At 43.7% G+C, this 27,182-nt stretch overlaps 1 protein-coding gene across 1 annotated transcript in view; it reads left to right on the forward strand.

Moving 5' to 3' along the window:
• PPP4R3B (protein phosphatase 4 regulatory subunit 3B) overlaps positions 1-26,203 on the forward strand; it is a 57,480-nt gene extending 31,277 nt beyond the window's left edge. The window contains 11 exon segments of the mRNA XM_040351159.1: positions 728-859; positions 3,419-3,521; positions 4,555-4,596; positions 4,866-5,024; positions 9,998-10,167; positions 17,857-17,996; positions 21,329-21,513; positions 23,451-23,591; positions 23,594-23,652; positions 24,557-24,569; positions 24,572-26,203. Coding sequence (XP_040207093.1) covers positions 728-859; positions 3,419-3,521; positions 4,555-4,596; positions 4,866-5,024; positions 9,998-10,167; positions 17,857-17,996; positions 21,329-21,513; positions 23,451-23,591; positions 23,594-23,652; positions 24,557-24,569; positions 24,572-24,651 — 1,224 coding nt within the window. The 3' untranslated portion in view covers positions 24,652-26,203.
• The last annotated feature ends 979 nt before the right edge of the window (positions 26,204-27,182 follow it).

The following is a 27,182-nucleotide window of genomic DNA, read 5'->3' on the forward strand; positions in this document are numbered from 1 at the left end:
TAATTTGATTTAATTCTGATGAACTTGGATGTTGGCACATGTCCCTACACACACTGACATGTACAGGTAAACGTAAGCCTTTAAACTGTATAATCTGTTTAGTGGTTATTTGGTCATACACGTGTGCCTTGTGATTTACCTGCTTGTGCTGCACAATAGAATGTTTTCACTTTTTAAATGACAGCTTAGAGAGCAATTTGTCACCCTTCCATCCAGGAATTTGTTGCCAGATCCATTAAAAGAACCGGTTGCTGTCTGAATGGAAGGCAGATAATGCTGACATATATGGTGCATGGGCACTGTTCTGAGCAGTACTCATGTTTGTTTTTAACTCTGTCTGCATTCAGGGCATACATCCCTGTACCCGGCCACCACTCGGAACAGCGCCCGGACGCAGCATATTTCAGCTTGTCATTTTTGACAGGCTGCGGGCCGTGGACTCTTTGCTGTGTCTGTGCCTCCTGGGTGCCCAAAAATGCCCAGGACCACTCGACTGCATGGGGAATCAGAAAGCAGAGGTCTTCGAAAAGCTTACTTCTGGGCAGAAACAGCTGGGGAAACATAATTTCCATTAGTACAATATTTAACAATAAACACGTTTTTTCCACGCCTAGGATCTACACGCTTTTCATTAGCATGTTAGGATTTTGTACATCAAATGGTACTGTGCACCTTTTAAAGCAATGTGTAATTTCTCATCCATTTTTTTTTGTTTTGCCTGCCACAGGACATTCTTTTAATTAACGTTGTAATAGAGCAAATGATTTGTGATACGGACCCAGAGCTTGGAGGAGCTGTTCAATTGATGGGACTCCTGCGGACCTTGATAGATCCAGAAAACATGTTAGCGACAGCTAATGTAAGAACATGCAAATGGGTAAAAGCATCTTCTTTTGTTTTTTTTTCTTTATCTCCCCAAGTGCATAAAATGTAGTTTTCTGGAGCAGTTTTTTGTGCACACCGTCAATTTTTTTTTTTTTTTTTTTTTTTTTTACGGTAAAATATTCAGCATTTGTTGGTTTTCCTGCCTAAAGGGGAGATTCACACCACTGCTTCTGTGTTCCGGATGCGTTTCTGCATGTGCGTTTTTGATGCATTCCAGTACTTGGTCCCACCCAGTCCCCCTGCACTTTTTTTTTAATTATTATTATTTTTCCTTCAATTGTTGTTGTCGTTGTAATACAGGATGTATATAGTAATTGAGAAGTAATGTAATGTGCATTCTGATGCATTTTGGTAATTTTTTTATGCATTTTGCCGAGTACCAGATGCTTCATTTTTTTCGGTATGAAATACATGTTGCTACGCATTAATAACACACTGGACTGCATCTGGTGTGAACCAGCCCTGAAGCAATTTATTATGCCTTGTACATCCACTACTCATTGCTGGCATCTGTAAAGCTGCTTTTCACAAAGCTGTACTACAAAAAGTTGGTAAAAACGCATATGCATGTTTGCCTTTTTTTTGGTGCTTTTATGCAAGGACCTGACTCAATAACGCATGGGTTTTATGCTTTTTCAGTTAATTTCAATAGGGGTGTGCGTTTGCAGCTTGCAGGAGTTGACCTAACCAACTAGTGTGAAGAGCTCCATAGGATTTATTGGTCATGCATTTTTCTTCCTCCTTTTTGTTAAAGCAAAAATGGAAGAAAAACTGATCAGTGTGAAATGGCCCTGAGATAGAGAAAATCAAGTCAGGTTCTGGGGACATGTAACTCTGGCACACATGCCCAGGAATTAATAAGTGGCTGTCCAGTGGCTTGTGCCATTAGAATGCGTGTGTGGAACATAGGTTTCCAGACATTGCATCTCTGGAGGAGGGGGCGCAATATGGCAATACCCACCCTCTCCAGAGCCAGTAGAGTTTAACTTAAAGTAAACTTGTTAAAGTGGGGGTTCACCCCCAAAAAATGTTTTAACATTACATTCAGCCGGGTTGTCCTAATGTCCGGGTATGTCTTCTGCGGGACTGGGCTTTCCTAATTGATTGACAGGCTTCCGACCGTCGCATACAGCGCGTCACGAGTTCCCGAAAAGCCGAACGTCGGTGCGGCTCTATACGGCGCCTGCGCACCGACGTTCGGCTTTTTTCGGCAACTCGTGACGCGCAGTATGCGACGGTCGGAAGCCTGTCAATCAATTAGGAACGCCCAGTCCCGCAGAAGACCTACCCGGAAGCGGCGGTGAATATACGGTATGTACGGGGGGGGAAAAAACAGCCGATTGTCATTAGGACAACTCTGCTGAATGTAATGTTAAAAATGGGTGAACCTCCACTTTAAGAGAACAATTGGGGCTTGATTTCTGTCTCTAGTACTAGCTCGATAATCTGAGTGAATATCCTGTAACAAGTATGAACACTGGGGACATCATGTGAATGGCAGTTAAAAGGTTTACAGCAAAAGGGAGGCAACTTCGTATATTTTTATTTTTTGGTTATATGGTCTCGTGTTCATCTAATCTTTCGATTGGTGCAAAGAGGAGTCGGTCTGGAGTATTATTTCCCTTGTTCCTCAACCGATAGATCTGCCTGTTGAAGACTGTAGGGCGGTAGAATGAGGCAGCTCCAGAATTAAAGGGGTTGTAAAGGTGTTGTTTTTTTTTTGGGTTTTTTTTTTTCTAAATAGGTTCCTTTAAGCTAGTAACCATTGTTGGTTCACTTACCTTTTCCTTAGATTTCCCCTCAAAATGTTTTTATTTTTCTTTGTCTGAATTTCTCACTTCCTGTTTCTTTTCGGTAAGCTGTTCTGGCTGACTAACCCCCAGCCAGAACATGGGGGCAAGCTTACTGAGGAGAAACGGGAAGTGAGAAATTCAGACAAAGAAAAAAAAAAAAAACATTTAGAGGGGAAATCTAAGGAAAAGGTAAGTGAACCAACAATGCACTAGCTTAAAGGAACCTATTTAGAAAAAAAAAAACTTTACAACCCCTTTAAAAAACATGTCATGCTTTTATAGAAAATATTTTTTTGTGTGCACGTTTGACTCAAATTTAAGGTGTGGGGGGTAAACTTTTCCTTTTCCCCAGAAGTTGGTAAAACTGGAGCTGCTTTTTTTTTGTTGCTATAAGCCCTTTAGTTCCTCATCTCCATACTTGTTCTTCAGATTCAGGGTAGCAGCAAGTTGGTTGGCATGATTGCTAGGCAACAAGTTTTTTTTTTTTTTTTTTTTGGTGGCAGTCACCATGTTTATCTTTTGACTGACTTTTAGGGCATGTTCACTCCATGCTTGAGCTATGTTCTTTAGTCCACCACTGCACATGAATGGTGTGAACATGGCACATAAACCGTTTTCTATGTGCCCAGTACATACTATATGTGTGATGTGCAGAAAAACGCAGCTCAACAGACATGTTATAAACGGTAGCTTAAGCTGTTTGTGTATCTAATATGTATATTTTATTTTTCTTCCAACAGAAAACTGAGAAGAGCGAGTTCTTAAATTTCTTCTACAACCATTGTATGCAAGTCCTCACTGCACCCCTCCTAGCAAATACATCGGAGGATGAGCCAGACAAGGGTAAGGTGTCAGTAGTTACTAAATAATCAAGAAGAATAACAAAGAAGCATTATATTAACTCTTTAAATAATGGAATTTTGGAACACTCTTGGGTATAGCATAAACCCCTTACTAACCCGAGTTGTTCGCCCTGAACATGAGGTAAATTAAGATTACTTTAGGTGGGATGCGGCCAAGATATGCACAGTAAGAGGATGGTAGAGCAAGCCTATGCTTTCAGGTCAGCTCAGTGCTGTCACATGAAGGTATTTAGCCCCATGTATTTTTAACTAGTGCAGCTCGGAGCAGAAGGTGGGTATGTGCTGATGGGGAAAGGGGCATTGAAGCAAACTTGTTGATTTACCTTGCATTGGCAAAGCAGAGGTTTGCTTAAAGTAAAAGGCAGAAGTTTTTTTGTTTTACTGCATTCTATGCATTAAGAGAAAAAGCCGTCTGTGTGCAGCAGCCCCTCTAATACTTACCTGAGCCCATATCTAGATCCAGCAATGTTGCAGAAGTGTCTCAGCTGCCCGAGACACTCCTCATTGCCTGAAACAGCAGCGTGGCACCATTGGCTCCCGCAGGTCATTCAGACAATTAGGAGAGAAAAGGGGCGGGGCACGTATGCGCCTAAAATTAAAACATGAACATTGTGGGCAGTCTGCAAGTGGTAGCATAGCACCTGATGATGAAGGCTCTATTTGTCTAAACAAAAAAAGATATAAAGTTTGTGTACAGCGCTGCATGGCAGAGTAATTTTTATAGGGGGACAGGGGACCCATTCTTCCAACACCCCTCCCCCATACCTGCTCCACTCACCTCCTGGGAGCTGACAGCTTGGCAATCCTGGCGGCAAGTAGAGTCGTTTTGGGGGGAGGGGGTGTCTGTCCACCTTTTTCCTGTAAATATGAACTGCCACAGCACTGTAAATGGCCTGCTAATAGAGTACAGTATATACATGCTGATTAAACCTCTCAAGGTATTTTCTGTGAATTGCTTGTGTTTTTTTTAAATGATTGAGATGAGAAACTTTTTTTTTTTTTTTTTTCCCCAGGAGATACTGCTGTCACATCGAAGGGTAGCACGATTTGTCCAGGTACTATACATTTGTATAACATTGCTTGATCATACAGTTAGTCTGTTTGCTTTTAAATTTACTGTACTGATGAAAAGTTTGGTGGATTTTATTATTCTGTGTAGGCTCGGAGGAAGATGTCTGTAGACTGCGGTGCTTTTTGTCTGTAATTTTCATAAGACCGAATTCTTCCTCTCTGTGTATATATTGAGCAAGTCTTCATGTAAAAACACCTGGAACATGCTTCTTTCCTTTTTCTTACTGACTTCAAACTTTTGTGTGTTTTGCAGATAATTATCAGACAGCCCAGCTGCTTGCATTAATTTTGGAGTTGCTGACATTTTGTGTAGAGCACCATACTTACCACATCAAAAACTACATCATGAACAAGGATCTGCTCAGAAGAGTGTTAATACTGATGAACTCTAAACATACGTTTTTAGCCCTCTGTAAATTTTTTTTTTTTTTTTTTTTCTTTCTTCTTTTTTTTTTTTTTTTTTGCAAACCGAGGTTTGTATTGCCCTGCTGATATAGCATTTGTACTCTTTGCATGTTTGACAAATAGTAAGGTGAACTCCAGATAGATATAAAATAGATGCAGATATGTGTTCACCAATACATTAAATGTATTTACGTTTTTCTTTTAACGCAAAGTACGTACTTGAATTTGGCTGGTATCATCTATTTGCAATCCCCGGGACAGCAAAGCTTAAACTAGGAGAGGTGCAAACAGCCCAGGGAACCAGGGAGGGAGCAGATTGACATACTTGCGTTCAGTCTGCTGCGTCTACTTTTACTGTCCATTAACAGACAATTGGGTTGATTCACTGAAACTGGTGCAATCAGAATATGGAGCAGCTGTGCATGGTAGCTAATCGGCTTCTTACTTCCGCTTGTTCAGTTAGGCTGCTTTCACACCGAGGCATCGGGGGCGTCGGTGGTAAAGTCATTATTTGTAGCAACGTTTTACCATCTTTTTTATTTTATTTATTTTTTTATTATTTTTACGTCCCTTTTCAACCGCTAGCGGGGGCTTTTAACCCCCAGCTAGCGATCGAAAAAGTGTTAAAAGCACCGCTGCAGCGTCAGTTTGGCAGCGCTGCCCATTGATTTCAATGGGCAGGGGTGCTTTAGGAATGGTGTATACAGCGATGCAAAGAATGCGGCTTGCAAGACTTTTTTTTTTACCGTCCTACCAGCTCCAGTGTGAAAGCCCTCGGACTTTCTCTTCCGTTCATGGATGGGCACAGCAGCATTGACCTTAGGTTATACACCTTCCTTTTAGGAGAGACTAGGCAGAAAAAACAGCACTTTAAGTGTGTTAAAAACACTTCTCTCAGTACAGCACCTCCCAGGGGGCGTGTCCCCGGGTACATCCCACTCTCTGGAAACATCCAGCCCCAGTATTTTTCTGCCTAGCGTTAGAAGACATGGCCTTTTCTGGAGTCCATGTGCTCTGGAGATTTTTTGCGATTTTTCACTTTTTTTATTTGTCACTGCGGTGCGGGACACTAAAAAACTTGAGGATTTGGCAGAGGCATCAGACATGCCGGTCCCTTTTGGGTTCCGCAAGCCACCCCGCACCGTGAAAGGGTTTCCTTGTGTTCCATATCTGGACAAACTGTTATACAAGGAATGGGAACGGCCGCAGAAAGTTTTTGCAGTGCCAAAATACTTTGCGGTCCGTTACCCAGTTTTTTTAGGAAATCCTCCTCAAAAGGGTATCTCCTCCGGCAGTGGACCCTCTGGTGTCCAGACTGAACAAGGCCACCACGTTGCCTGTGGAAGGGGCTCCTGCATTTAAGGACCCCGCAGATAGGAGAGCTGAGGCTGTGGCCCGCTCCATATTCACAGTGGTGGGGTCAGCGGCTGGAGGCACAGAATGCTTCTGAGCTCTCTGTGGACCTGGCCGACCAGTTGGTGCAAGGGCTAAAATGTGTCTGAGTCGGCCCTGGATGCGCTCCCCTTGCTCTCCAGGGCCTCCGCGGTGGTACTGCGCTGCCTTGTGTGGCTGAAGTGTTAGTCTGCGGACCAGTCCTCTAAGAAGTCCCTGGTGGACTTACCCTTTAAGGGTGAACGGCTTTTTGGGGCGTCCCTGAATGACATCCTAAAAGATGCCACAGGCGGTAAGAGCACTCTGCTCCCGCAATCTGGGAAGGGTAAAGAGCCTCGCCGCAAGCAAGGACTCTCTTTTATTACCCACAAGCGTTTTTTTCCGCCCGCCAAGCGTGGCAGGAAAACATTTCCAGGGTGCCAAGACGTCCACTGAAGGGCAAAAGCGCACCTGGTTCCGCAAGCCCAACAAGCCTGCCTCCGCATGAAGGTCTGCCCCCGCCTGCATCTCGGGTAGGGGGCCGGCTTTGCGAATTCGCGGCTTGATGGAGGTTGGAAAGACGGTGGAGGTCTCTTCTTTCCGACCGTTGGGTTTGCGAAGTAGTTTCCTCGGGGTACAAGATAGAATTTCTCTTGTCCACCAAACAGATTTTTTACCTCCAACCTCCGGCTTCCTCCGGGTCGCCTGAAGGATCTGTCGGGGGCTGTCCAGGATCTGCTTCTGGCCCTGCTACGGCAGCGAGGGATCGCTATCGTGGGATACCTGGACGACCTTCTTCTGAGAGCTTCCTCAAGCTCAGAGTTAGAAGAGGACGTGTCTATCACCTGTTGGACCCTCCGAGAATTTGGTTGGCTGCTGAATATCCAGAAGTCAGTACTGGTACCGTCTCAGCGCCTGGAATATCTGGGGTTGGTCCTGGATTCCTCGGAGGCGAGAGTTTTTCTCCCAATGGAAAATCTGCAGTTTGCAGTGCAGCGGTTGGCGACCCAGAAATGGGCGTCGCTTCGCTTTTGCATGAGGGTGCTGGGTCTGATGATGGCCTCTTTCGAGGCAGTTCCGTATGCCCAATTCCACACTCGAGTGTTGCAGAAAGAGATTCTGTCATGTTGGAACAAACTTCCTTCGTCTCTGGATTACCAGATTCGGGTGAGTCGACTGGTCAAATCCTCCCTAGTGTGGTGGCTGACATCCCCGGTACTTCGGACCGGAAAATCGTTTCTGCCGTGTCATTGCATAGTGATCACGACGGATGCCAGCCTCTCCGGCTGGGGGGGTGTCTGTGGTGTCCAGTCAGCCCAGGGGCGTTGGACTCAGGAGGAGTCCCGCCTTCCAATCATTGTACTGGAGCTCCGAGCAATCAAGTTGTTGTGTCTCTCCAAGTGGACTCTGGGTCTGCAAGGCCGACCGGTCAGGATCCAGTCGGCCGTGGCATACGTCAATATTCAGGGGGGCACACGAAGCTCGGCTGCAACGACGGAAGTCGCGCACATTTTCCGGTGGGCCGAAAGTTATGTTCCGGCTCTGTCGGCGGTGCTGAACTGGCAAGCCGATTACCTAAGTCACAAAAAGCTAGACCAAGGAGAATGGTCGCTACACCCGGAAGTTTTTCGGAGCCTGTGCCAAAAATGGGGCACTCCAGACGTGGACCTTCTAGCGTCCCATCTCAATCGGAAGGTGTCGTGATTCGTGACCAGGTCGAGGGACCCGTGGGCGGACGCGTCAGACGCGTTGGTGGCGCCTTGGGGTCACTATCGCGTAATATACGCCTTCCCTCCTCTGCAGCTTCTTCCTCGCCTGCTGCGCAGGGTGGAAGCCGAGGGGATACCAACAATCCTGATCGCTCCGGATTGGCCGCGCCGTCCCTGGTACGCGGACCTGGTGCGTCTGGTGGCAGACGTCCCTTGGCGTCTACCCCTGAGAGAAGATCTTCTGTCGCAGGGTCCGATCCTTCACCCTGCTTGAACGGCGTGGCTGTTGAGAGCCAGGTGTTGAAGGACCGAGGTCTGTCGGGCTCGGTGATCTCTACCATGCTACGAGCACGGAAGTCCACTTCACGAAAGATTTACCATCGTACGTGGAAGGCCTACATCTCTGTGTGAAGAGATGAAGTGGCACCCCCGTACATATGTGATGTCCCGGATTCTGCTGTTTTTACAGCGTGGAGTGGATCAGGCTCTCGCCTTAAGTACGGTTAAGAGTCAGATCTCGGCTCTAGCTGTCTACTTTCAGCGACCCTTGGCGGTGCACTCCTTGGTGCGTACGTTTGTGCAGGGGGTCCGTCATGTGGCCCCTCCTGTGCGTCCTCCACTGCCTCCATGCGACTTGAATTTAGTTCTTTCGGTGCTCCAAGAAGCTCCATTTGAGGACATTCGGAAGATTCCGTTGTTTACTGTCCCAGAAGGTGGTTTTTCTGGTGACAATTACTTCGGTCAGACGGGTATCTGAACTGGTGGCCTTGTCTTGCAAGGCTCCTTACCTGGTCATCCATGAGGATAAAGTGGTGCTGCGGCCGCAGCCATCATTCCTTCCAAAGGTTGTTTCGGCTTTTCACATTGAGGACATCGTTTTGCCATCCTTATGTCCTCGGCCGAAAAACCCGAAGGAGGCCACTTTGCATTCCTTGGACGTGGTTTGGGCCCTACGAATGTACTTGTCTGCTACGGCTCCGTTCCATGGACGGAAGAGAAAATAGGATTTTTGTACTCACCGTAAAATCCATTTCTCTGAGTTCATGGACGGACACAGCACCCACCTCTCCTTTGTTTGTACTACTTGTCTATGAACTGAGGCTGGATGCTTCCAGAGAGTGGGTTGTACCCCGGGGGACACGCCCCCTGGGAGGTGCTGTTTTTTTCTGCCTAGTCTCTCCTAGAAGAAAGGTTTATAACCCTAAGGTCAATGCTGCTGTGTCCGTCCATGAACTCAGAGAAATGGATTTTACGGTGAGTACAAAAATCCTATTTTCACATTGGAGTGAGAGGAGAGGTTCTTTGCAGGCGCTATGTATAGCACCTGTAAAGTGCCAGTGTGAAAGCTTTGGCTTGCCCCAGATTTTGCACTAGTTTTAGCAAATTACCCCCAAGGTGAGGGACTTGTAACAGAGAGAAATCGGGTCTCCTCCCCAACCAGACAAGGCTGTGCTGGGTGGCAGAGCTGCATACATTTCAAAGCTGGATGAACATATCTATAAATCTTTTGGCTGGTAAACCAACTGTCAAAATATTTTCTTTTGTGTTTAGCGATTTTGTCTAGAGCTCAGTTTTAATGCAAAACTGCACACAAAATCCTTGCTAGGCTCTTGTGGCTTCCTTGCCCACAACCAAAACAATTGAGAGATCGAACCCCGCCTTTTCAGTTTAGGGATGTCTGGCACACGGCAGGTGATACAGCATGATTTGTCCTACAATAGATTGTACTTTGGAACATATTATGGTAATTAATCGGCAGATTGCAGAGGAAGCAGATCTGTCAAAAAATATATATATATATATTGTCTTTTTTTTAAAAGTATTTTTAAGGATATTATTTGTATAGTTTGTAGTCTTTTACATCATTTATTTTAGCTATCTTTGTCTTCCCTCTCTCTAGGCGCCTTACGTTTCATGAGGAGGATAATTGGTTTGAAAGATGAATTCTACAACCGCTACATCATAAAGGGAAACCTTTTTGAGCCAGTTATTAATGCACTTCTGGACAATGGTACTAGATATAACCTGTTGAACTCTGCTATAATAGAACTATTCGAGTTTGTCAGAGTGGTGAGTATACTATAATCCTAAACCCGCTCTTTAATCTAAAATTAGTCTGTTCAAAGTAATACTAACTTGCATCTGTTAGACACAGAAGAGTACATTTCTAGTGCTGGAATGACGTAAACCATCTGAGGCATGCTCTGACATCCGAGTAGTTGGACAGTAGGCAAATTAGTCTGCATTCTAAATGGGACTGCCACAGTACTTTTACTCTGGTGGGGCAGCAACTTACAGGCACAGCCTATGTACTGGTAGATCTTTACCTGTTTCCAGGTTTGAGTGGGTCGCATACCCACCTACTCCCCTTCTCCCCTGTGATTTGACACAGCCGAAATCCATCAACATCCCGGCCAATGAATTTACACTTTAAAAAAAAAATTTTTTACCATAAATGTGTAGCGGAATAAATTTTGGCCTCAATTTATAAAGACGTTGTTTTTTGGGGGGATATGTTTAATAGCATAACGTTTAAAGTTTTTTATATATATATATATATATATATATATATATATATATATATATATATATATATATATATATATATATATATATATATATATATATATATATAAAAAAGTTTACAGTTTTTTTTTTTTTTTTTTTTTCATTCATATAAAATAAAAACCCCAGTGGTGATCAAGTACCACCAAAAGAAAGCTCTATTTGTGGGGAAAAAAATGTAAACACATTTCATTTGTGTACAGTGTTGCATTACCGCACAATTGTCAGTTAAAGTAAGGCATTGTCTGTATAGCAAAAAATTGTCTCTCCGATTTTAAGTGGTTAAAGTGAATATGCGCATTTCCCACAAAGGGTGAAGGAAAAGGTTCATGTTAATGTAGCCCTCCACAGATGCATATCCTTCTTTTCTTTATCGTACATCACGGGACACAGAGCTGCATATTCATTACTATGTGGGTTATAGAGTCTACCTTCAGGTGATGGACACTGGTGTAATCAATTAAACAGGAAGTTCCCTCCCTATATAACCCCTCCCCTACTGGGAGTTCCTCAGTTTTTTCATCAGTGTCTAAGGTGTTGGTCACGAGTTAACATGTGCTCTTAGGAGCTCCACTGGAGGGATCCATGCTGGATGTAAAAAGCCTCCATACATCCGGATCCGTCCAAGGTGCTTCATAGCCAAAGTGGACGGTACCCGGGCCTCGGTACGAAGAACGAGGTTTAGCCTATAATGCCTCTCTGCGGAGGGCTGGATCCTGGGTTCCAGAACTTTGTGCCTTCTAAGGACCAAATGTTTTTTCTGCTGCCAGGGTGCTATATAGGTCCAGGGGTGTGGTGTTCCTGCCATGGACCCCGGTCCCTGAAGGTCTAGGACTATACCCACGGTGAAGGGGGAAGATTGGGCCTCTTGCTTGGCAATACCCTGCAGCGTGGAAAGGTAAGAGAGGGACCTACGGGACTTGGTTCGACAGTAGGTCTTCTGTAGGGGACTATGGGTCTCGCCTATATTATGTTTTTATGCATGGGCAATGTAAACCACAATGTCTTTTGAGACGGGATGGCTCAGGGCACCCATATACCTCCGCTAGCCGGCATGTAGCCTGGGCCACTATGTCTGTTCAGACAGGATGGCTGTAGTACCCATATATCTCCCCTTGAAGGGGCTGGTACATAAAAAAAAAAAAAAAAAAAAAATGCCCTTAATCCTATGCAAAGCATTGTCTTCCATGAGTAGCTGCAAGTCTTATCTGTTTTTTCCACTACTATGGGCAGTAAAAGACATGCCTGATGTTTTCGCTTACCATGCTTTCCAAAGACGGAAGCTTAAGTGTTAGCTGGTCTATTGTGCGTCCCACTTCCTCAGCTTCAGGCTCTACCATGTCGCACGTGCTCACCGGCTCAGTGCAGTCGCAGAGAGGGCTCTTCAAAAAGGCCCAGACGTCAGAGCTCTGTAAAGCTAGGGGGACACAAACGTAAGCACCTTGTGTGAGTTGGATACAGATTCATCTAAGACGCCTACTCCGCATCTAGCTGTGCAGATTAGCAGGCATTGTTGCTGCCAGACTATGTTCAGCTGTTGATGCACCTGGGTTAAGCTCCTCTGCTTTTAGCTTAGGACTTTGGTCTCCCCATTGAATAAGGTCAGGGGTAGGAATATAAAAAGGAATCGCCACCTGAACCTGGTGGCCCCTTATTCTCCCCTGTAGAGACAGCTCACAGATTGAGCCATCAGACCTGTCAGGCAATCAATGCAGCCTCCCCCAACATTGCAGCCACTCTGCATGTGTTTTGTTTTTTGCATCACATTTGTTGTTCTACAAGAGGTTAACTGCTATGTTCGCAGCATCCTCACAAGAAGCAAAAAAAAAAAAAAAGCAGGGTGTGTCCCTCTTCCTGCTTTAATCCTTAAACAAAGGGATTAGAAGAGCTGGGGATGAAGGTTCACTGTCAGAGGACAGGAGACAGGAGCTGCAGCCTAACGAGGAGAAGCTATCAATAGCTCTACAGGTTCTGATTGCACCTGCAGTCTTTTCAGAGATTCATGCTGCATATAATTTCCCTCTGCCTACTCGGCCAAAGCCTCTATCTTCTCCTTAGAGTGTAAAGAGAGGTTTTCCTATAGGTGGCTAGTAAGACCTCCATATGGTCCTCAGCCTGGTGTCGGCTTCAGGCTAACCAAATGCACATCTGAGGGATGCACAGTTGCTGGTACACATTGCTAACGTCTCTTAATTGAGGAAACGCACATCTACAGAGGATAACTTCCTTTTTACCAGTCCGCATGTTGCATAAGATACATGAGTTTGGAATGCATGTGGGATAAAAACAAGTAACAAAGCATGTTTTATTGTGGATCGCATAAGGATACATGTTTCTGTCTGTATGGTGTTGCATGTTTGTTAGAGTTGCATAGAAATGCTTGAGTGCATAAAGATGCTAGTTACCTGATCACTCAAGTCCTGGATTACCCAAGGATATTGGGTCACACAGAGAGACTTGTTTCCACAGAAAGGCCTAAAATCGCATAAAGACGTTTGTATGTATAAAAATGCTGGATCACACACACATGGTTACCTGATCACCCAAATCCTTGATTACCCAAGGATGTTTGGTCACACAGAAGTGGTTTGTTTCCACAGAAATGCCTAAAATCGCATAAAGTTGCTTGGATGCAAAAAAGATGCTGCATCACACATGGTTACCTGATCATCTGCGTCCTGGATTACCCAAGGATATTTGGTCACACAGAGAGGCTTGTTTCCACAGAAGTGCCTAAGTTCGCATAAAGATGCTTGTATGCATAAAAATGCTGGAATCACACATGATTACCTGATCACCCAAGTCCTTGATTCCCCAAGGATATTTTGGTCACACAAAGAGGCTTGTTTCCACAGAAATGCCTAGAATCGCCTAAAGAGGCTTGAAGGCATAAAAATGCTGAATCACACATGATTACCCGATCACCCAAGTCCTTGATTACTCAAGGATATTTTGGTCGCACAGAGAGGCTTGTTTCTACAAGAATGCCTAAAGATCGCTTAAAGATGCTTGAATGCAAAAATAAGCTGGATCACACATGGTTGTCGGATCAACAGCGTCCTGGATTACCCAAGGATACTTGATCACATAGAGAGGCTTGTTTCACAGAAATGCCTAAAGTCGCATTAAGATGCTTGAGTGCATAAGGATGCTGGATCGCACAGGGGTGCTTGGTCACACAAGAGTCCTTGGTCACACAAGGGTTCTTGTCCGCACAGTAGTGCTTAAAATGCATAAGATGTTGATCGCATGGAAGATGCTGAATCGCATAAGGATGCATGATTACTTTAAAGTTGTACATGGCGGCCTAATTAAGCAATACAGGATTCCTTGTGTTTGCATAGAAATACGTGTCTGCATGGGTTCATGTTGCACATTGTTGCATAACACGTTTATATCGCATGCTTGCTTGCAAGATGCTTGTTCCAGAGCACACATGCTATATGCATGTTTTTTCTTAAAACATATTTATATGAATTCATGCTTCCAGGAACACACGCTGCCATGTACACACACTTCCATTGAGGCATATGGCTTTAACACTTGCCACATACACACATGGGGAGCCAGTTGCATATGTGTTTATTTACTTGGGTCTGCAGAGGTTGTCTGCGTTTCGCAGGGGAACAGCACTATCTCCAGTTGGTGGTCTTGCCCTTTTGGGTTAGCCTCCGTGCCTGGGTTGTCAGGGTGCTAGGGCCCGCCTCTAGCAGGTCTGTAGGCCCAGGGTATAGCAGTAATGGCATACCGAAGCAAACTCCTAAGGGTGTCCAGCATGGTCAAGTATCTGGAACTCTAAAGATACATTCTTTCATTTGACAAGAAGCTGGGTATGTTTGGCACAGTCCAAAAAGGAGAGTTTTGGCCTCAGACAAGACCATCGCTATAAGAAAACTGGTCTATGTGGTCACGGCAAGGAACAGTTCCTTACTTTTGGCCTTTTGATTAAGGCACTAGGGAAGATGCTGGCTTTATTCAAGACAGTTCCCTATACTAACTTTTATTCAGGGCTGTTATAAACAGTATTTTGTCGGCCTAGAAAGAGTGGATCTTGACCTAGCATTATCCAAAGAACCCGGTCCCAGAGATATGCTGGAATTCCTCTTGGTGATTCTTAACTAAAAGGGTTTGCCAGGTCAGGAAGAGACCATGGCCCAGGGGAAGTAGTCAAGCTCCAAGGGAGCCTTATCTGTCAGCTAGAGCTACCGATGGAGCATCTGGCTTAGGGGCCTGAACGTTCAGGTGGCAGGTTGGTTCTGTCAGAGTACAATCAGACTATGCCATACTAGTGATTTACTTAATTTACCAAGGAGGAGCTTGTGCCTTGCTTATTGGCATTCGTCATTTCATGAAATGCAGAATTGGCAGGCGATTCGCTGGAGCCGTCAACAAGTGTCTCCGGGAGAATGACCTCTACACCCCGACTGTTTTCCTGACCAAATGTCACAGAAATAGTACCCTGTACATAAGATGTATTGGCGTCCAGGCTCAACAATTGATTGAACAGCTTGGGGTCAAGGATAAAGGATCCACCCGCATGCGGGGCAGATGTGTTTTTAATCCGAGGGGGGGACCAGTTGTCACTGGTTGTGTCTCTCCCCCCAGTGCCGCGACTTTTGTGGCTTCTATGCAACATTTAGAGGAGAACGGAAGCTGGCCTGATTACTCCGGCATAACCCTGACGACCTCTCGGTGCAGGAACAGTAAGGGTGGTAGTAGAGGACCCACAGTCCCTTACATCTTGTCCAGGCCTACTTTGCAGGGGGTATTACATTCTGCCTTGCAACAGGTGAATTAATGGTCTGGCTATTATAGACCACATTCTCGAGGATCGGGACTTTCAGAATCAGCGGCAATTCCCTTGATTCATACAAGAGAGCTGGCCTCCAGGACCAGATAGCCTACGGTCTGGAAGGCCCATGTTCCTGGTGTGAAACCAGATGGTGGCATCCGTGGAAGTTTGTCAAAGGTAAAATTCCTGCCTTCCTACATTTGGAAAGGAGACGGAGCTAGCCTTAAGTTATATCAAGGATCCGATCTCGGCCTTGCTTCCAAAGGTCGATTACTTCACACTCTTTGGTCCGGGCTGTTATGCACGTCACCCCTTGTATAAGTCCACCAGTTAGGTCGCCCTTGTGCTCGGAGGATTGGCTCTAGTTTTGTCGGCTTACAGGGTCAGCTCCTTGGGCCGATGCACCATATTTCCCTTCATCCTTTAACGCGGGAATTGGTGTTCTTGGTTGTGGTAGCCTCCAAGAGTTTCAGTATTGGCAACTTTCTTGGTATAGAGCCATACTCAATTATTCTTACAAGTAGAGTGATTTTCATCCTCACCCAACCTTATTTACTAGAAGGATCTAGTATTCATTTGAATCTAGATATTCTTACCTTCCCTTTTTTCAAAACCTTGTTTCACGGAAGGAAAGGTTATTGCTTTTCTCTCAATTGAGATGAGAGCAGTTAAATACCTATCTGAAGGTTTCAGATATAGAAAGCTGATGTTTTTATTGGGCTGCCAGAAGACCCTAGATGGGCAGGCAGTGTTCAGGTCAGCTATTAAAATGGTTACACTCTCTCTCTCGTTGGAGTAAGAAGGGTCTAGGCCTATCTGAAGCGGCTGCTCGGATACGGAAAACTGATGTTGCGCTACCAGGAGGCCCCAGGAAAGGGCAGGCAGCGTCTAAAATCAACTGTTTTTAAGGTTGATTCATCAGGTTATTATTCAGGCTTGTGGTTAGAGTAGGATTCCCCCTGTTTTTTTTGTGGGGGTGCTCCCTACCAGGATGGTAAGCGCTTTATGCGCAATGCATTTCCAAGCCTTTATGACGCAGATTTTCAAGGCCACAACTTGGTCATCTGTGCCTACGTTCACTAACTCCTATCAGGTGAACATAAGACGGCAAGAGGATGCAGCTTTTTGGCGCAGTATGCTGCAGGCAGCATTATAGGTCCTCACGTCTGATGGCGGTCTGCGTTGTTGGTGTCTCCCTCCCCTCAGTAAGCATTGCTTTGGGACATCCCACATAGTAATGAATATGCAGCTCTGTGTCCCGTGATGTACGATAAAGAAAATAGGATTTTTATAACAGCTTACCTGTAAAATCCTTTTCTTGGAGTACATCACGGGACACAGAGCTCCCACCCCTCTTGTTTGGGGATATTGGGACACTTATTGCTTTGCTACAAAAACTGAGGAACTCCCAGTAGGGGAGGGGTTATATAGGGAGGGAACTTCCTGTTTAATTGATTACACCAGTGTCCATCACCTGAAGGTAGACTCTATAACCCACATAGTAATGAATATGCAGCTCTGTGTCCCGTGATGTACTCCAAGAAAAGGATTTTACAGGTAAGCTGTTATAAAAATCCTATTTTTACCCCCCACTGCTTTGTTTAGCTGCCAGGAGCAAAGGAAATGCCTGTATAAGCAATGAGTCCCAGAGTTCTAGTTTACACAGGGCTGTGGACTCCCCATCTGACAATACTGATTGCCCCAGCCGTGTCACATGCTCCCCGATACCTGAAATTATTGGGTAATTTTTTTTCAGCTCCCCAGTGCTTAAATTAAACAGTAAAATCGGGCTGTATATGCAGTAAAGCATGATTGTTATACTCACTGTGGAACCTAAGGGGTTAATACTCTGCATTGTGTATAAAGGCTTATTGATCCTGTCTTCTGATTCTCTTCTTCCACTGTCTCAAAAAAACAAAACAATAACCTGATATTTACAGAGCCAGTGGACTGACTGCACATGCTCAGTTTGATGTGTATTGCTGGAGTTTTTTTTATTTTTTTTTCCTTGGGAGGGTGCATGTGATCAGCACAGGGCCAATCGGCACTGTCCAGACAAGAGGGATCAGTGCAGTATGAAAACCCCTCCTACAAGGTTTACTAGGAACTGATAGAAGTCACAAGACTGCTATATACTGCTGATGAGAAAAGGTATCTATCAGTTTATATTTACTAAAATAATTGCATTTCCATGTACTGTGCACTGTGGGATACCAGATATAGTGAATGCAGAGTCCTGGGTTTAGTAACACTTTAACAGGGCAGAGGCAGCAGCAAAATAAAGGTAATTGAATGCTGCGGAGGATGAAGGGAATAAAGCAAACCTGTTTTGCCTTACAATGCTATTGCTCAGGTATAAATCTGAAACTGATTGCTACCCTTTTCGTTTTCCACCCTTCTAGGAAGATATAAAGTCTCTGACAGCACATATAGTTGAAAATTTCTACAAGGCTCTTGAGCCTATTGAATATGTTCAAACCTTCAAGGGGCTGAAAACAAAGTATGAACAAGAAAAAGATAGACAAACTCAGAAACTAAACAGGTGAGTCTGATGCCATTTTAATCCTTGGGACATGTTCACATTATGAGCATGTTGCAGATGTGGTCAGATGCATTGTTTTCAGTTGGACCTGTACGCACTAGGGCACTTTTGTTTGGGAGCATTGCAAAAATGTGCGTGTTTTCTTTTCCTATTAGTGTTTGAAAGGAACAATTAATGTCCATATATTATGCAAATGTGCACCCAACATTTTCCAATGCTGTTTGGATGAATGAGCCATTAGACCCTATTATCAGGCCATGCTTTACAGTGACTCAATTAATTGACTAGTGGAAAAACACGCCGGCTGGATTCACACCCTTTGCATGGGAACACATCATGCTGAGCTTCAACGAGCATTATAATGCATGCTGACATTCAGTATAAAGTGCTCTACATATGCATTGTTTGTGGATACATTTTTGTTGGTTTCAATGGAAAACACATAGATGGAAATCCAGCTCAAGAGTTTGACATGCAGAGTTTTAAAATATTGCGCATGATTTGACATTGTTTTCGGCAGAAATGGTTTGCTGTAAATGAATATGCCATTCCACTGAACACTTCCTTTTTTACACAAAGTTGTCATTAAGTTATTTCTAACACACATCATAGGCATACTTGGCATTATACCCCAAATGCATTCTGCTGTTCCTCTCAAGTATGGAGATGCCACATGTGAGACTTTTTCACAGCCTAGCCACATAGAGGGGCCCAAAATCCAAGGAGCGCCTTCAGACTTTCCAAGGGGCTTTAAATAATGCATTTAATGACCTATCACATTTTTTTGAGGCCCTGTAGCGCCAGGACATTAGAAATACCCATACAATTATCCATTTCGGAAAGCAAACACCCTAAGGTCTTTTCTAAGAGGCATGATGTGTCTTTTGAAGACTTCATTTTTTTCCCCACATGTTGGAAACTTGTAAAATACGTAATGAAAATGAAATGTATTTTTTTTTTTTTTTTTTTTACACACAGTAGTCAATTTAATAAAGTATTTCTCACATACAGCATGGGCATACTACAATTACTACATATTACAACCCATAACACATTATTATACTCCTCAGTATGGCAATACCACATGTGTGAGACTTTCATTGTCTGGACTGATTATGTACCGGACATTGTATTTTGTGTATCGTATTAAAATTAAAACCAATGTACTTTAATGGTGCCTTCTATACCAGTGGTCAGGGACTATAGACCAATAAGCCTAGCCTAGTGGTATGTGGCTGCCCCTAGGAATGCCACGTTTACTAGCCAGGAAGTAAAGAAAAAAGAAAACCGTTTTTCTTTGGTTCCAGGAGTGCAGTTGTCTGCAGGAGATAGCTGGGACTGGTGTTTTGCAGAAACATAGTCAGTCAGACATGCAGATGGGTCAGTTCATGCACAGGCAGAGACATAGTCTGCATACAGGCAAAGGCTCGGTCCAGGCAACAAGCAGAAACAAGGTCAATAAATGGGAAAATCAGGAACACTAAATCTAGCTACACTGGTCTGGCGACACTATGGCTGGTGTGGCGGTGATCGGTGAAAGGCTGCGCTATTAGGGCTCCATCACATGTGAGGCGAGGTAAATCCTTGTAGTTGAGTCAGTTGTACCAGCCCTCAACCGCTTCTCGCATTAGCTGCCGAGACAGTGGATGGGGATGTACACATGCCATGGCTGTGGTGGTTGGCTTCGCAGTTGTGGTATATGCGTCACCATAGTGACTCTGCACTACTCCTAAAAGGTGATCTGGATTTTTTTTCACTGATTGCTGTTACAGGGATCACTGTAACGAGCAAACTTTTTAGCTGTTATGAATGGCTTTTATTATTGACAGCTTGCTTACTATTGTTGCTGTGATTGGCTACAGCAATCACATGATACAAGGCCCCTGAGAATTGCCCTGTACTATGTGATTACTGTGATCAATCAGAGATCACAATAGTAAGCAAGCTGTCATAAATAAAAGCCATTCATGACCGTTTTACATGTTATCAGTCATATCGATCACATGGCACCTGGGCTGCTCGCAGCTGCCGGGTACCAGTCGCAGGATCTCACCACTGCTTGGGACTGAAAGGACGTTTTAATGCCCTCCCAGAACTGGAGAACAACCCCACGGCTGTATTTTCACAATACAGTGGACGAGAAGTGGTTCAAATATATCTAAAGCAAAATCCTTTTAATTTCCAATAAAAAAAAAAAAAGCCTGTCAGGACTTTTTTTTTGGGAGGGTTTTCTTTTACTTTTGTTTATTTTCAGTTGTGTTTAAAAAGACAACATATGGCAAAAGTAACCGTTTGTATCATAAAACATTATTTAAAGGCAAAAGTGTCTCATCTTTAGATAGGAGACGTCCGTTCCGAGTTCCATCGGAGTCCTTTCCCTTCACCTTTGTCCCATTAACACAACAGGGTGTTGCAGGAAAGCTCTCTAAAGTAAAATCCCTCTGAGGCTGGGTTTACGCAATTGCAAATTGGATGGCGAAATAGATTTTGATTAGCTCTCTATGGAGCCGGTTCTCCGCTGCGGCTCTGACGTGAATTGCGCAGGTACCTTGTGCCTCTTTTGGTCCATTTCAGGTCCGAATTCAATTCAGCCAAAAATTCGGGCTGTAATCGGATCTGCAACTGTGAACGGAGACGCACCGGACCCCCGCTGAGAGCCGCATGCAAAGCTAGTGTGGACCCAGGCTCACACAGTTGTCACCAGAATAATGCTGATGTCACACTGTTTTAGCATATGCATTTTTGTCACGTTTCTGTTGCATTTTGCTCTTGTGAATAGAAGGACATGTGATTCCAAAAACGCAACTGTGGGTGCATTTTTCCACTTCTTCTTTTTTTTTTTTTTTGTGTTTTCAATTCATATCCATAGAGCGTAACGTTGTATTGATGTAGCGTTTTTTTTTTTTTTTTTTGCCTCACCAAACGTGCACAACAAACACAACTGACCATTGTGAAAAGCTCAATAGGATTTAATGGTCATGTATTTATCTTCTACTTTTGGTAAGGTAAAAGTAGAGAAGAAAAACTGATTAGTGTGAAAGGGGCCTAAGTTGCTCCATTTTGAGGACCCCCCTCCCTCTTTCTGTTTTGGTGACCACTTAAAATTTAGAAATTCCCATCACTTTCTGTCTTGGTGATGGTGGTCAGAGGACAAATGGGTAAGAGTATGAATCTCCCTGGCAGGGATCCTGGCAGCAATATAAACCTAACAAGGGTTCTAAGCCTTCCCTACTGTATCCAAAAGGAATAAGAGCTGTTGGCTCCAGATACAGTTTAACTATTTGTGACGATTTGAAGATTTGCTAACACTGATTATTTTTTATCTTGTATAGTGTACCATCTATATTGCGCAGCAACAGATTTCGCAGGGATGCCAGAGCGCTGGATGAAGATGAAGAGTTATGGTTCAATGAAGAGGAGGATGAAGAGGGTGAAGCTGTTGTACCACCTGTTGAAAAGTCTAAAGCAGAGGATGACTTTCCTGACAGTTATGAGAAATTCATGGAAACAAAAAAAGGTAAAGTTTTGTTATTAAAGAGCTACTTTTACCCAAATAGCTCTTTGATTGGCAGGGTTTGATCCTCTGACAGTGCTTTTACTTTGCCTGAGATCTCAGATGGGAGTTTTCCACCACCATGACTGGTGGTGTCGGACTGAGTTTGGCCCTGTGAAACAACCATTGTTACCAACCTTGGTGATTTGCCTATTAACGATTCCGTTATAATTATAAACCTCTTTTAGGAATACTTAGAAACTGCACTTGGGGAAAGTGAAAATTATAGTGTCTACAAATGACGGTATACAGTATATACTGGAATTTTTATTTTGTATTCTAGTAATGTCAGCTATCAGTGACTTATAGCAGGACTGTGAAAGTATGGCGAACACTGACATTACCAGTGACACTAATACAGTGATTGGTGCTAATAAAATACACTCACTGTACTAATGACACTGGGAGTTGGCATCTAGGGCAATCAAAGAGTTAACTTTGTGCCTAGTGGGTGTAATGTAAACTGTACTGTGTACCGTTTTACTACAAAAACTGGCACGTCGTCCATGTCTGCAGAGAAATATCTGTTGTTTACAACACATCTCTCTCCTGTACTCACTAAAACGATTAGCAGGTTCCAGCCATGACTCATTTGGCAGGGACCCAGTGTTGACATGTAAGGGAGCCAATGAGACCGTAGCTGGCTGGGTGTGGGTGCCCTCTACCTGGAAATGCAGAATCGCAAACTGCTCACAGTGAGTGGGCTGACAAAAGCCCAGGCCCCAGGAGGGAAATTTCTAGTCGCCATGGCGACCTTAGCTATTCTGATTTGTCGAGCCCTGGTGTATGAGCTATGATTAAACAGCAAGTTATGGATGAAACTTTCAATCCATTGAAGATCGCTTTGCTTTTCCACATGAGTTTTATGTATGTGTATATATGTATGTATGTATGTATGTTGGCGAGTACAAAGTGCCGATACTTTCGCTCTGTTTTGTGTCGATACAAAAAAAACAATGCTAAAAATCACGCAGCAAAAAATTATGTGCGATTTGACCAATGTGATCGCTCTCCACGCCCACTTCTCTAGTTTCCCAAGTTTGGCTCAAGTGCTAGATGGTGCTTTAATCCCTTTGTATAACACAACAGGAGTGGGGGGGGAACTCGTATGTGATTCGCACAGGAATCATTTGCATTGTGTAAAAGCCGTTTGACCCTGTCTGCTCTGTTCCTCCCAGCTTCCACAGTCCCCAAACTATCTCCTGAATAGAACAGAGTCAGGGGAAAAGCTGCACCTGCTCAGTTAGTGTGTATTGCTAGATTTTTTTTGTTTGTTTTCCTTGGAGGGTGCATGTGATCAGCACAGGGCCAATCGTCACTGTCCAGACAGAGGGTCAGGGGTCCTGCAGCCTCATAGAGAAGCCAGGGGAGAATGTAAATTCCTCCTACAGGCTTTAACCAGACACTGATAGAAGTCACAAGACTTCTCTAACTGCTGATGAAAAAGGGTATTTAGCAGTTTTTATATTACCAAAATAATTGCATTTCCATGATCTGTGTACGGTGGGAGACCAGAAAGAGGAAATGCAGGGTCCTGGGTTTAGTAACACTGTAACTATGCTTTTCGCGTACAGCCACAAACTTGCCCTTCTTTCGCTTCCCTGCCTAGACTGGATTGGAAAGCCCTGTATTAGGGCCACAGACTACTGTCCTGGCTACTTGTGACAGCTCTAGGCAGGTCACCCAGGCACCAAGCTTTGTCCCTCAATAGAGGAGTGAGTTTACATGCTTGCTCATACCTGGATTGTCCTGAGTACTTAATTTCAGTGGCTAAAATTGAGCAGTATGGTGGCGAAGAAAGTTGATGCAAAAACTGCTTAGATATGGTATATAAAGTTGTTTTTAATTCTCTAAAATACATTTGGCTTTCTGCTCACACAATTATGTATTTTTATTTTTAGCTAAAGAAAGTGAAGACAAGGAAAATCTTCTAAAAAGGACTTCAGTAGGAGGTTTTAAGTTCACTTTTTTCTCACTCGGGCAGTTCGCTAATGGAGCAAATACTGCGAATAGTAAATCGGTGGCAGCTCAGACACCAGCAGCAGGTCTAATGGCTCATCTTCCAAAAACATCAGCTTAACTACCACCGTAGCATCTGCCAAGGTAAGACTTCATATACCTGCTGGCTCATAACATGCTTTGGATTGTTACTAGGTATTCTGTTACCCTTTCCAACCCTTTATGCATTTTCAAAGGGTCAGTCCACCCAAAAACCTGTCGCGTGAAGGACACAGGAATTCACATACCATCTGGTTATACTGCAGCCTACTAAAGGATTGCAATCCAGTTTCTATATTGTACATCCCAGGGCACAGGGCATATTCATGTGATTACGATGGTTCATTGTGCCTCCTTCAGGTGGTTGGATACTGGGAAAAAGACAGGAAATCCTTTCCCAGCTAGTCGAGGCTTCAGTTATTTTTGCCAGTATCTTAGATGATGGTCATGTCAGTGCAGTCTCTGGCAAAAAATCAGCTAACTTCTCAGTTGTTTCTTCCGGGATTAGAAGACTAGCTTTTCTACATCAATTATAAATCAAAGTCAATAGGGGGGCGCTACATAAACAAATATTCCATCCCAAACGTCCTTACTAGTAACAGAATTTCAGTACCAAATGTAAACTACCAACTCTTGTTTATCAATCTCCCTAAAAAGACGTATCCATATACCATATATGTGGACTATATACACATATACCATAGATTTGTGAAAAATGCAGAAATCAATAGAAGTAAAAAACAGTATTGGCAATATTAGTAATCAATCCCTGCTGACACCTTCTTGCCTAAAAAGTTTAGTTGAAACTAGTAGACGGTGAGCTTCTCTCAGAATACTTTGTGATTGATTGTATACCAGTAACCCTGAGACTTCATTACAATTTTGCTATGGTGTCCCTGTAGTTAGATCTGTCTGGTGCTATGCATTCTTAACTTGCACCATTTTTTGAACCAAACAGAAATGTTATTTTTAATGAATATCATCAAGCTGACTTTGTTTTTGTTAGCAGGGAAGTCTCGTTGGCTTGTGGATTATCCTGATGATGAAAGAGGAAGAGGAGGAGGAAGACACTCCCCAAGAAAGAGACCACGGCTTGGATCTTAAACTGATGCTCATCAACATTAGTTGTGGATTAAATGGCAACTGATGTCTGAGTGATTAGTGCGAGTCAGGACAATTTCCCTTGAACAATATGGAAGTAGCCAAACTCCGCTAGAAGGTTGTCGAAGCCAAGCTTTCCTGGGAGCCCTTCCAGCGAATCCTTGTAGGGTTAAAAGGGGTTTAAATGATGGGTTAGCAACGACAACCGAGATGATTGCTTTAGTGCAACTCCAGCATCTTGCGTCTGGGATGGGGAAGGAATGGATCATTTAGAAGGACATCTATTTTAACATTGCAGGGTTACCCTAAAATGTATGTCAACTAGATGAAATAAAAGCGGAGCGCTTTCAGTTGCATACTGGTAATCTTAGTTTTTTAATGGTGCTGGCCATGGTGTTTTATCAGTTGCCTATTTTATATTAAAATATATATGTATAAAAAAAAAAAAAAACCTAAGGGAAGGAAATCTATCACTGAAGGCAAAAGAAAAAACACAATGGAAGTATAACCTCGGGACCATTCTTTGTAAATTCAATTCCCCTGGAGTGGTAGGGATGGGAGGGGGATGACGCATTGTAGTGCATGTTAAGTTTTTAAAGAGAACGAAGAATCTTTTCAGTGTGTATTTTATTAAAAAAAAAAAATCTAAAGAACAGACAGATGTAATAAGTAGCCCGTCCTGCATAACAGCACTTCCACTAATACAGATGCAAGGATCAGTAGCTTCCGAATTCTAGTCTGGAAACTGCCGTCGGCCACCTTACCAGTGCCTCAATCTCTTGCAGTGTTACGTTTTATGTTACATGAACAATGTGTATTTTGTTGTGTTCCCTTGGTTTGAGAACACCATAGCCGTTTTATTTTTCTTTTTGTTCATGCTATACATTTTAGGACTGAATTCACCATGGCTGTGAAAAACTAACCAAAGGGTTAACACCGCAAGCAGAGAGTTACCAGCAGCCATTTTGTTCAGTAACATTGAGACTAATAATGCAGGCCCACAGTATCTTCAGCAAAAGGTGTAATACAGCTGCTTTTAATCCGGTCATTTTATACATAGGAATCCACAGGTCACATTCCATGGATCTAAATGGATAACCATAAATTAACAATGGCTTTGTAGTTAAACTTTAAACTTTTTTTTCATTTCTCTTTTTTTTTTTTTTAACCCGAATTGTAAATAATTTAATATCCACCCGTATATGATCTGAGATCATGCTGAAGAGCTTATTCCCTCTATCATTTAAGACATACCCGGACAGCTCGGAACCTTACTCGTCCCCTTGTCACGTCAACAAATTTGTTTCTCTTGAAATAGTTGAAGCAGGTTTCCTAATTTTGGAGATTTTGTAGTTTTAATTATAATTTTAGTTATTGGTTGGAAAGATGGGCTGTCTGTGTAGATATGAAGTATAGTTCTTTTTTCCATAAGAAAACAGAAGTTTATTTTGTATTAAATACCACTGTACTTGTTCTACACCATTTGTATACATTGTGGTGATATTAATGCTGACCTGTAAAATTCAGAATTAAAATGTGACCCTGTAATTCAAAACAGTTTTTTTGGTTGCTTGATTTGGTGTGTATGGGCTGATTTAAAAAGGAAACACTAAAGGCAGAAACTTTTTTAAATAACAAACATGTTATACTTACCTCCACTGTGCAGCTCGTTTTGCACAGAGTGGCCCCGAACCCTGTCTTCTGGGTGTCCCTCGGCGGCTGTCGGCTCCTCCTCGCAAAAGCTTTCTACTTCATGCGAGCGAGCTTGCATGGTGAAAGCTTTTGCGAGTGCACTCCCATGATACAGCTGGTGGCCATAGCCACCGAGCTGTATCACTCAAACCCGGCGCGCCGCGTCATCCGCTGTGATTGACGGCAGCGCCAGCCAATGGCTGCGCTGCTTATCAATCCGCCCAGCCTAGCCAATCAACGGCCAGGGTGGGAACCGAACAGGATGACGAGAACGCGCCCGGGACTTTCGAGGGGTGAGGTAAGTAAAACGGGGGCTCAGGGGGGGCCGGTGCTGTCAGATGTTTTTTGACCTTAATGCATAGGATGCATTAAAGTAAAAAAACATTTACCTTTATGTAACGGCTACCCGGGCTAGTGAGAGGGTATCAGCCGTTGGAGACGTCGTTTTCCCTGGCAAGCTGCGATATGCAAGTACCGCCGGTATCCCCATCCACGAGATCCAGAGAGAGAGAGTCCCCCTTTCAAGAACGAGACGAGGCTGCGTTTGAAGGGTCAAACAAGACTGTTTAATGGGACATTTCACCTAGCTTATATGTGCTTACAACTGTTACAGGAACAATGACAATCTCCGCCCCCCCCCTCTTCACACAGTGGGGGGCTTCAATACAGATAATTTGAAATAATGACATCTCCTTGAATCAATCAGTCTCTAGACGTTCCGGCATCGAGATCCACTTAACATGACCTGGCCAGGCACATTCCTTTCTCAATAGAATTCGATTAACCTTTAGAACAATACACACTCACAGATGATCACGTTAGCATACACCTGGCAGGAGGCT

This window comes from Rana temporaria, chromosome 4 (assembly GCF_905171775.1).
Source record: "Rana temporaria chromosome 4, aRanTem1.1, whole genome shotgun sequence".
In the NCBI taxonomy this organism is placed as follows: Eukaryota; Metazoa; Chordata; class Amphibia; order Anura; family Ranidae; genus Rana; species Rana temporaria.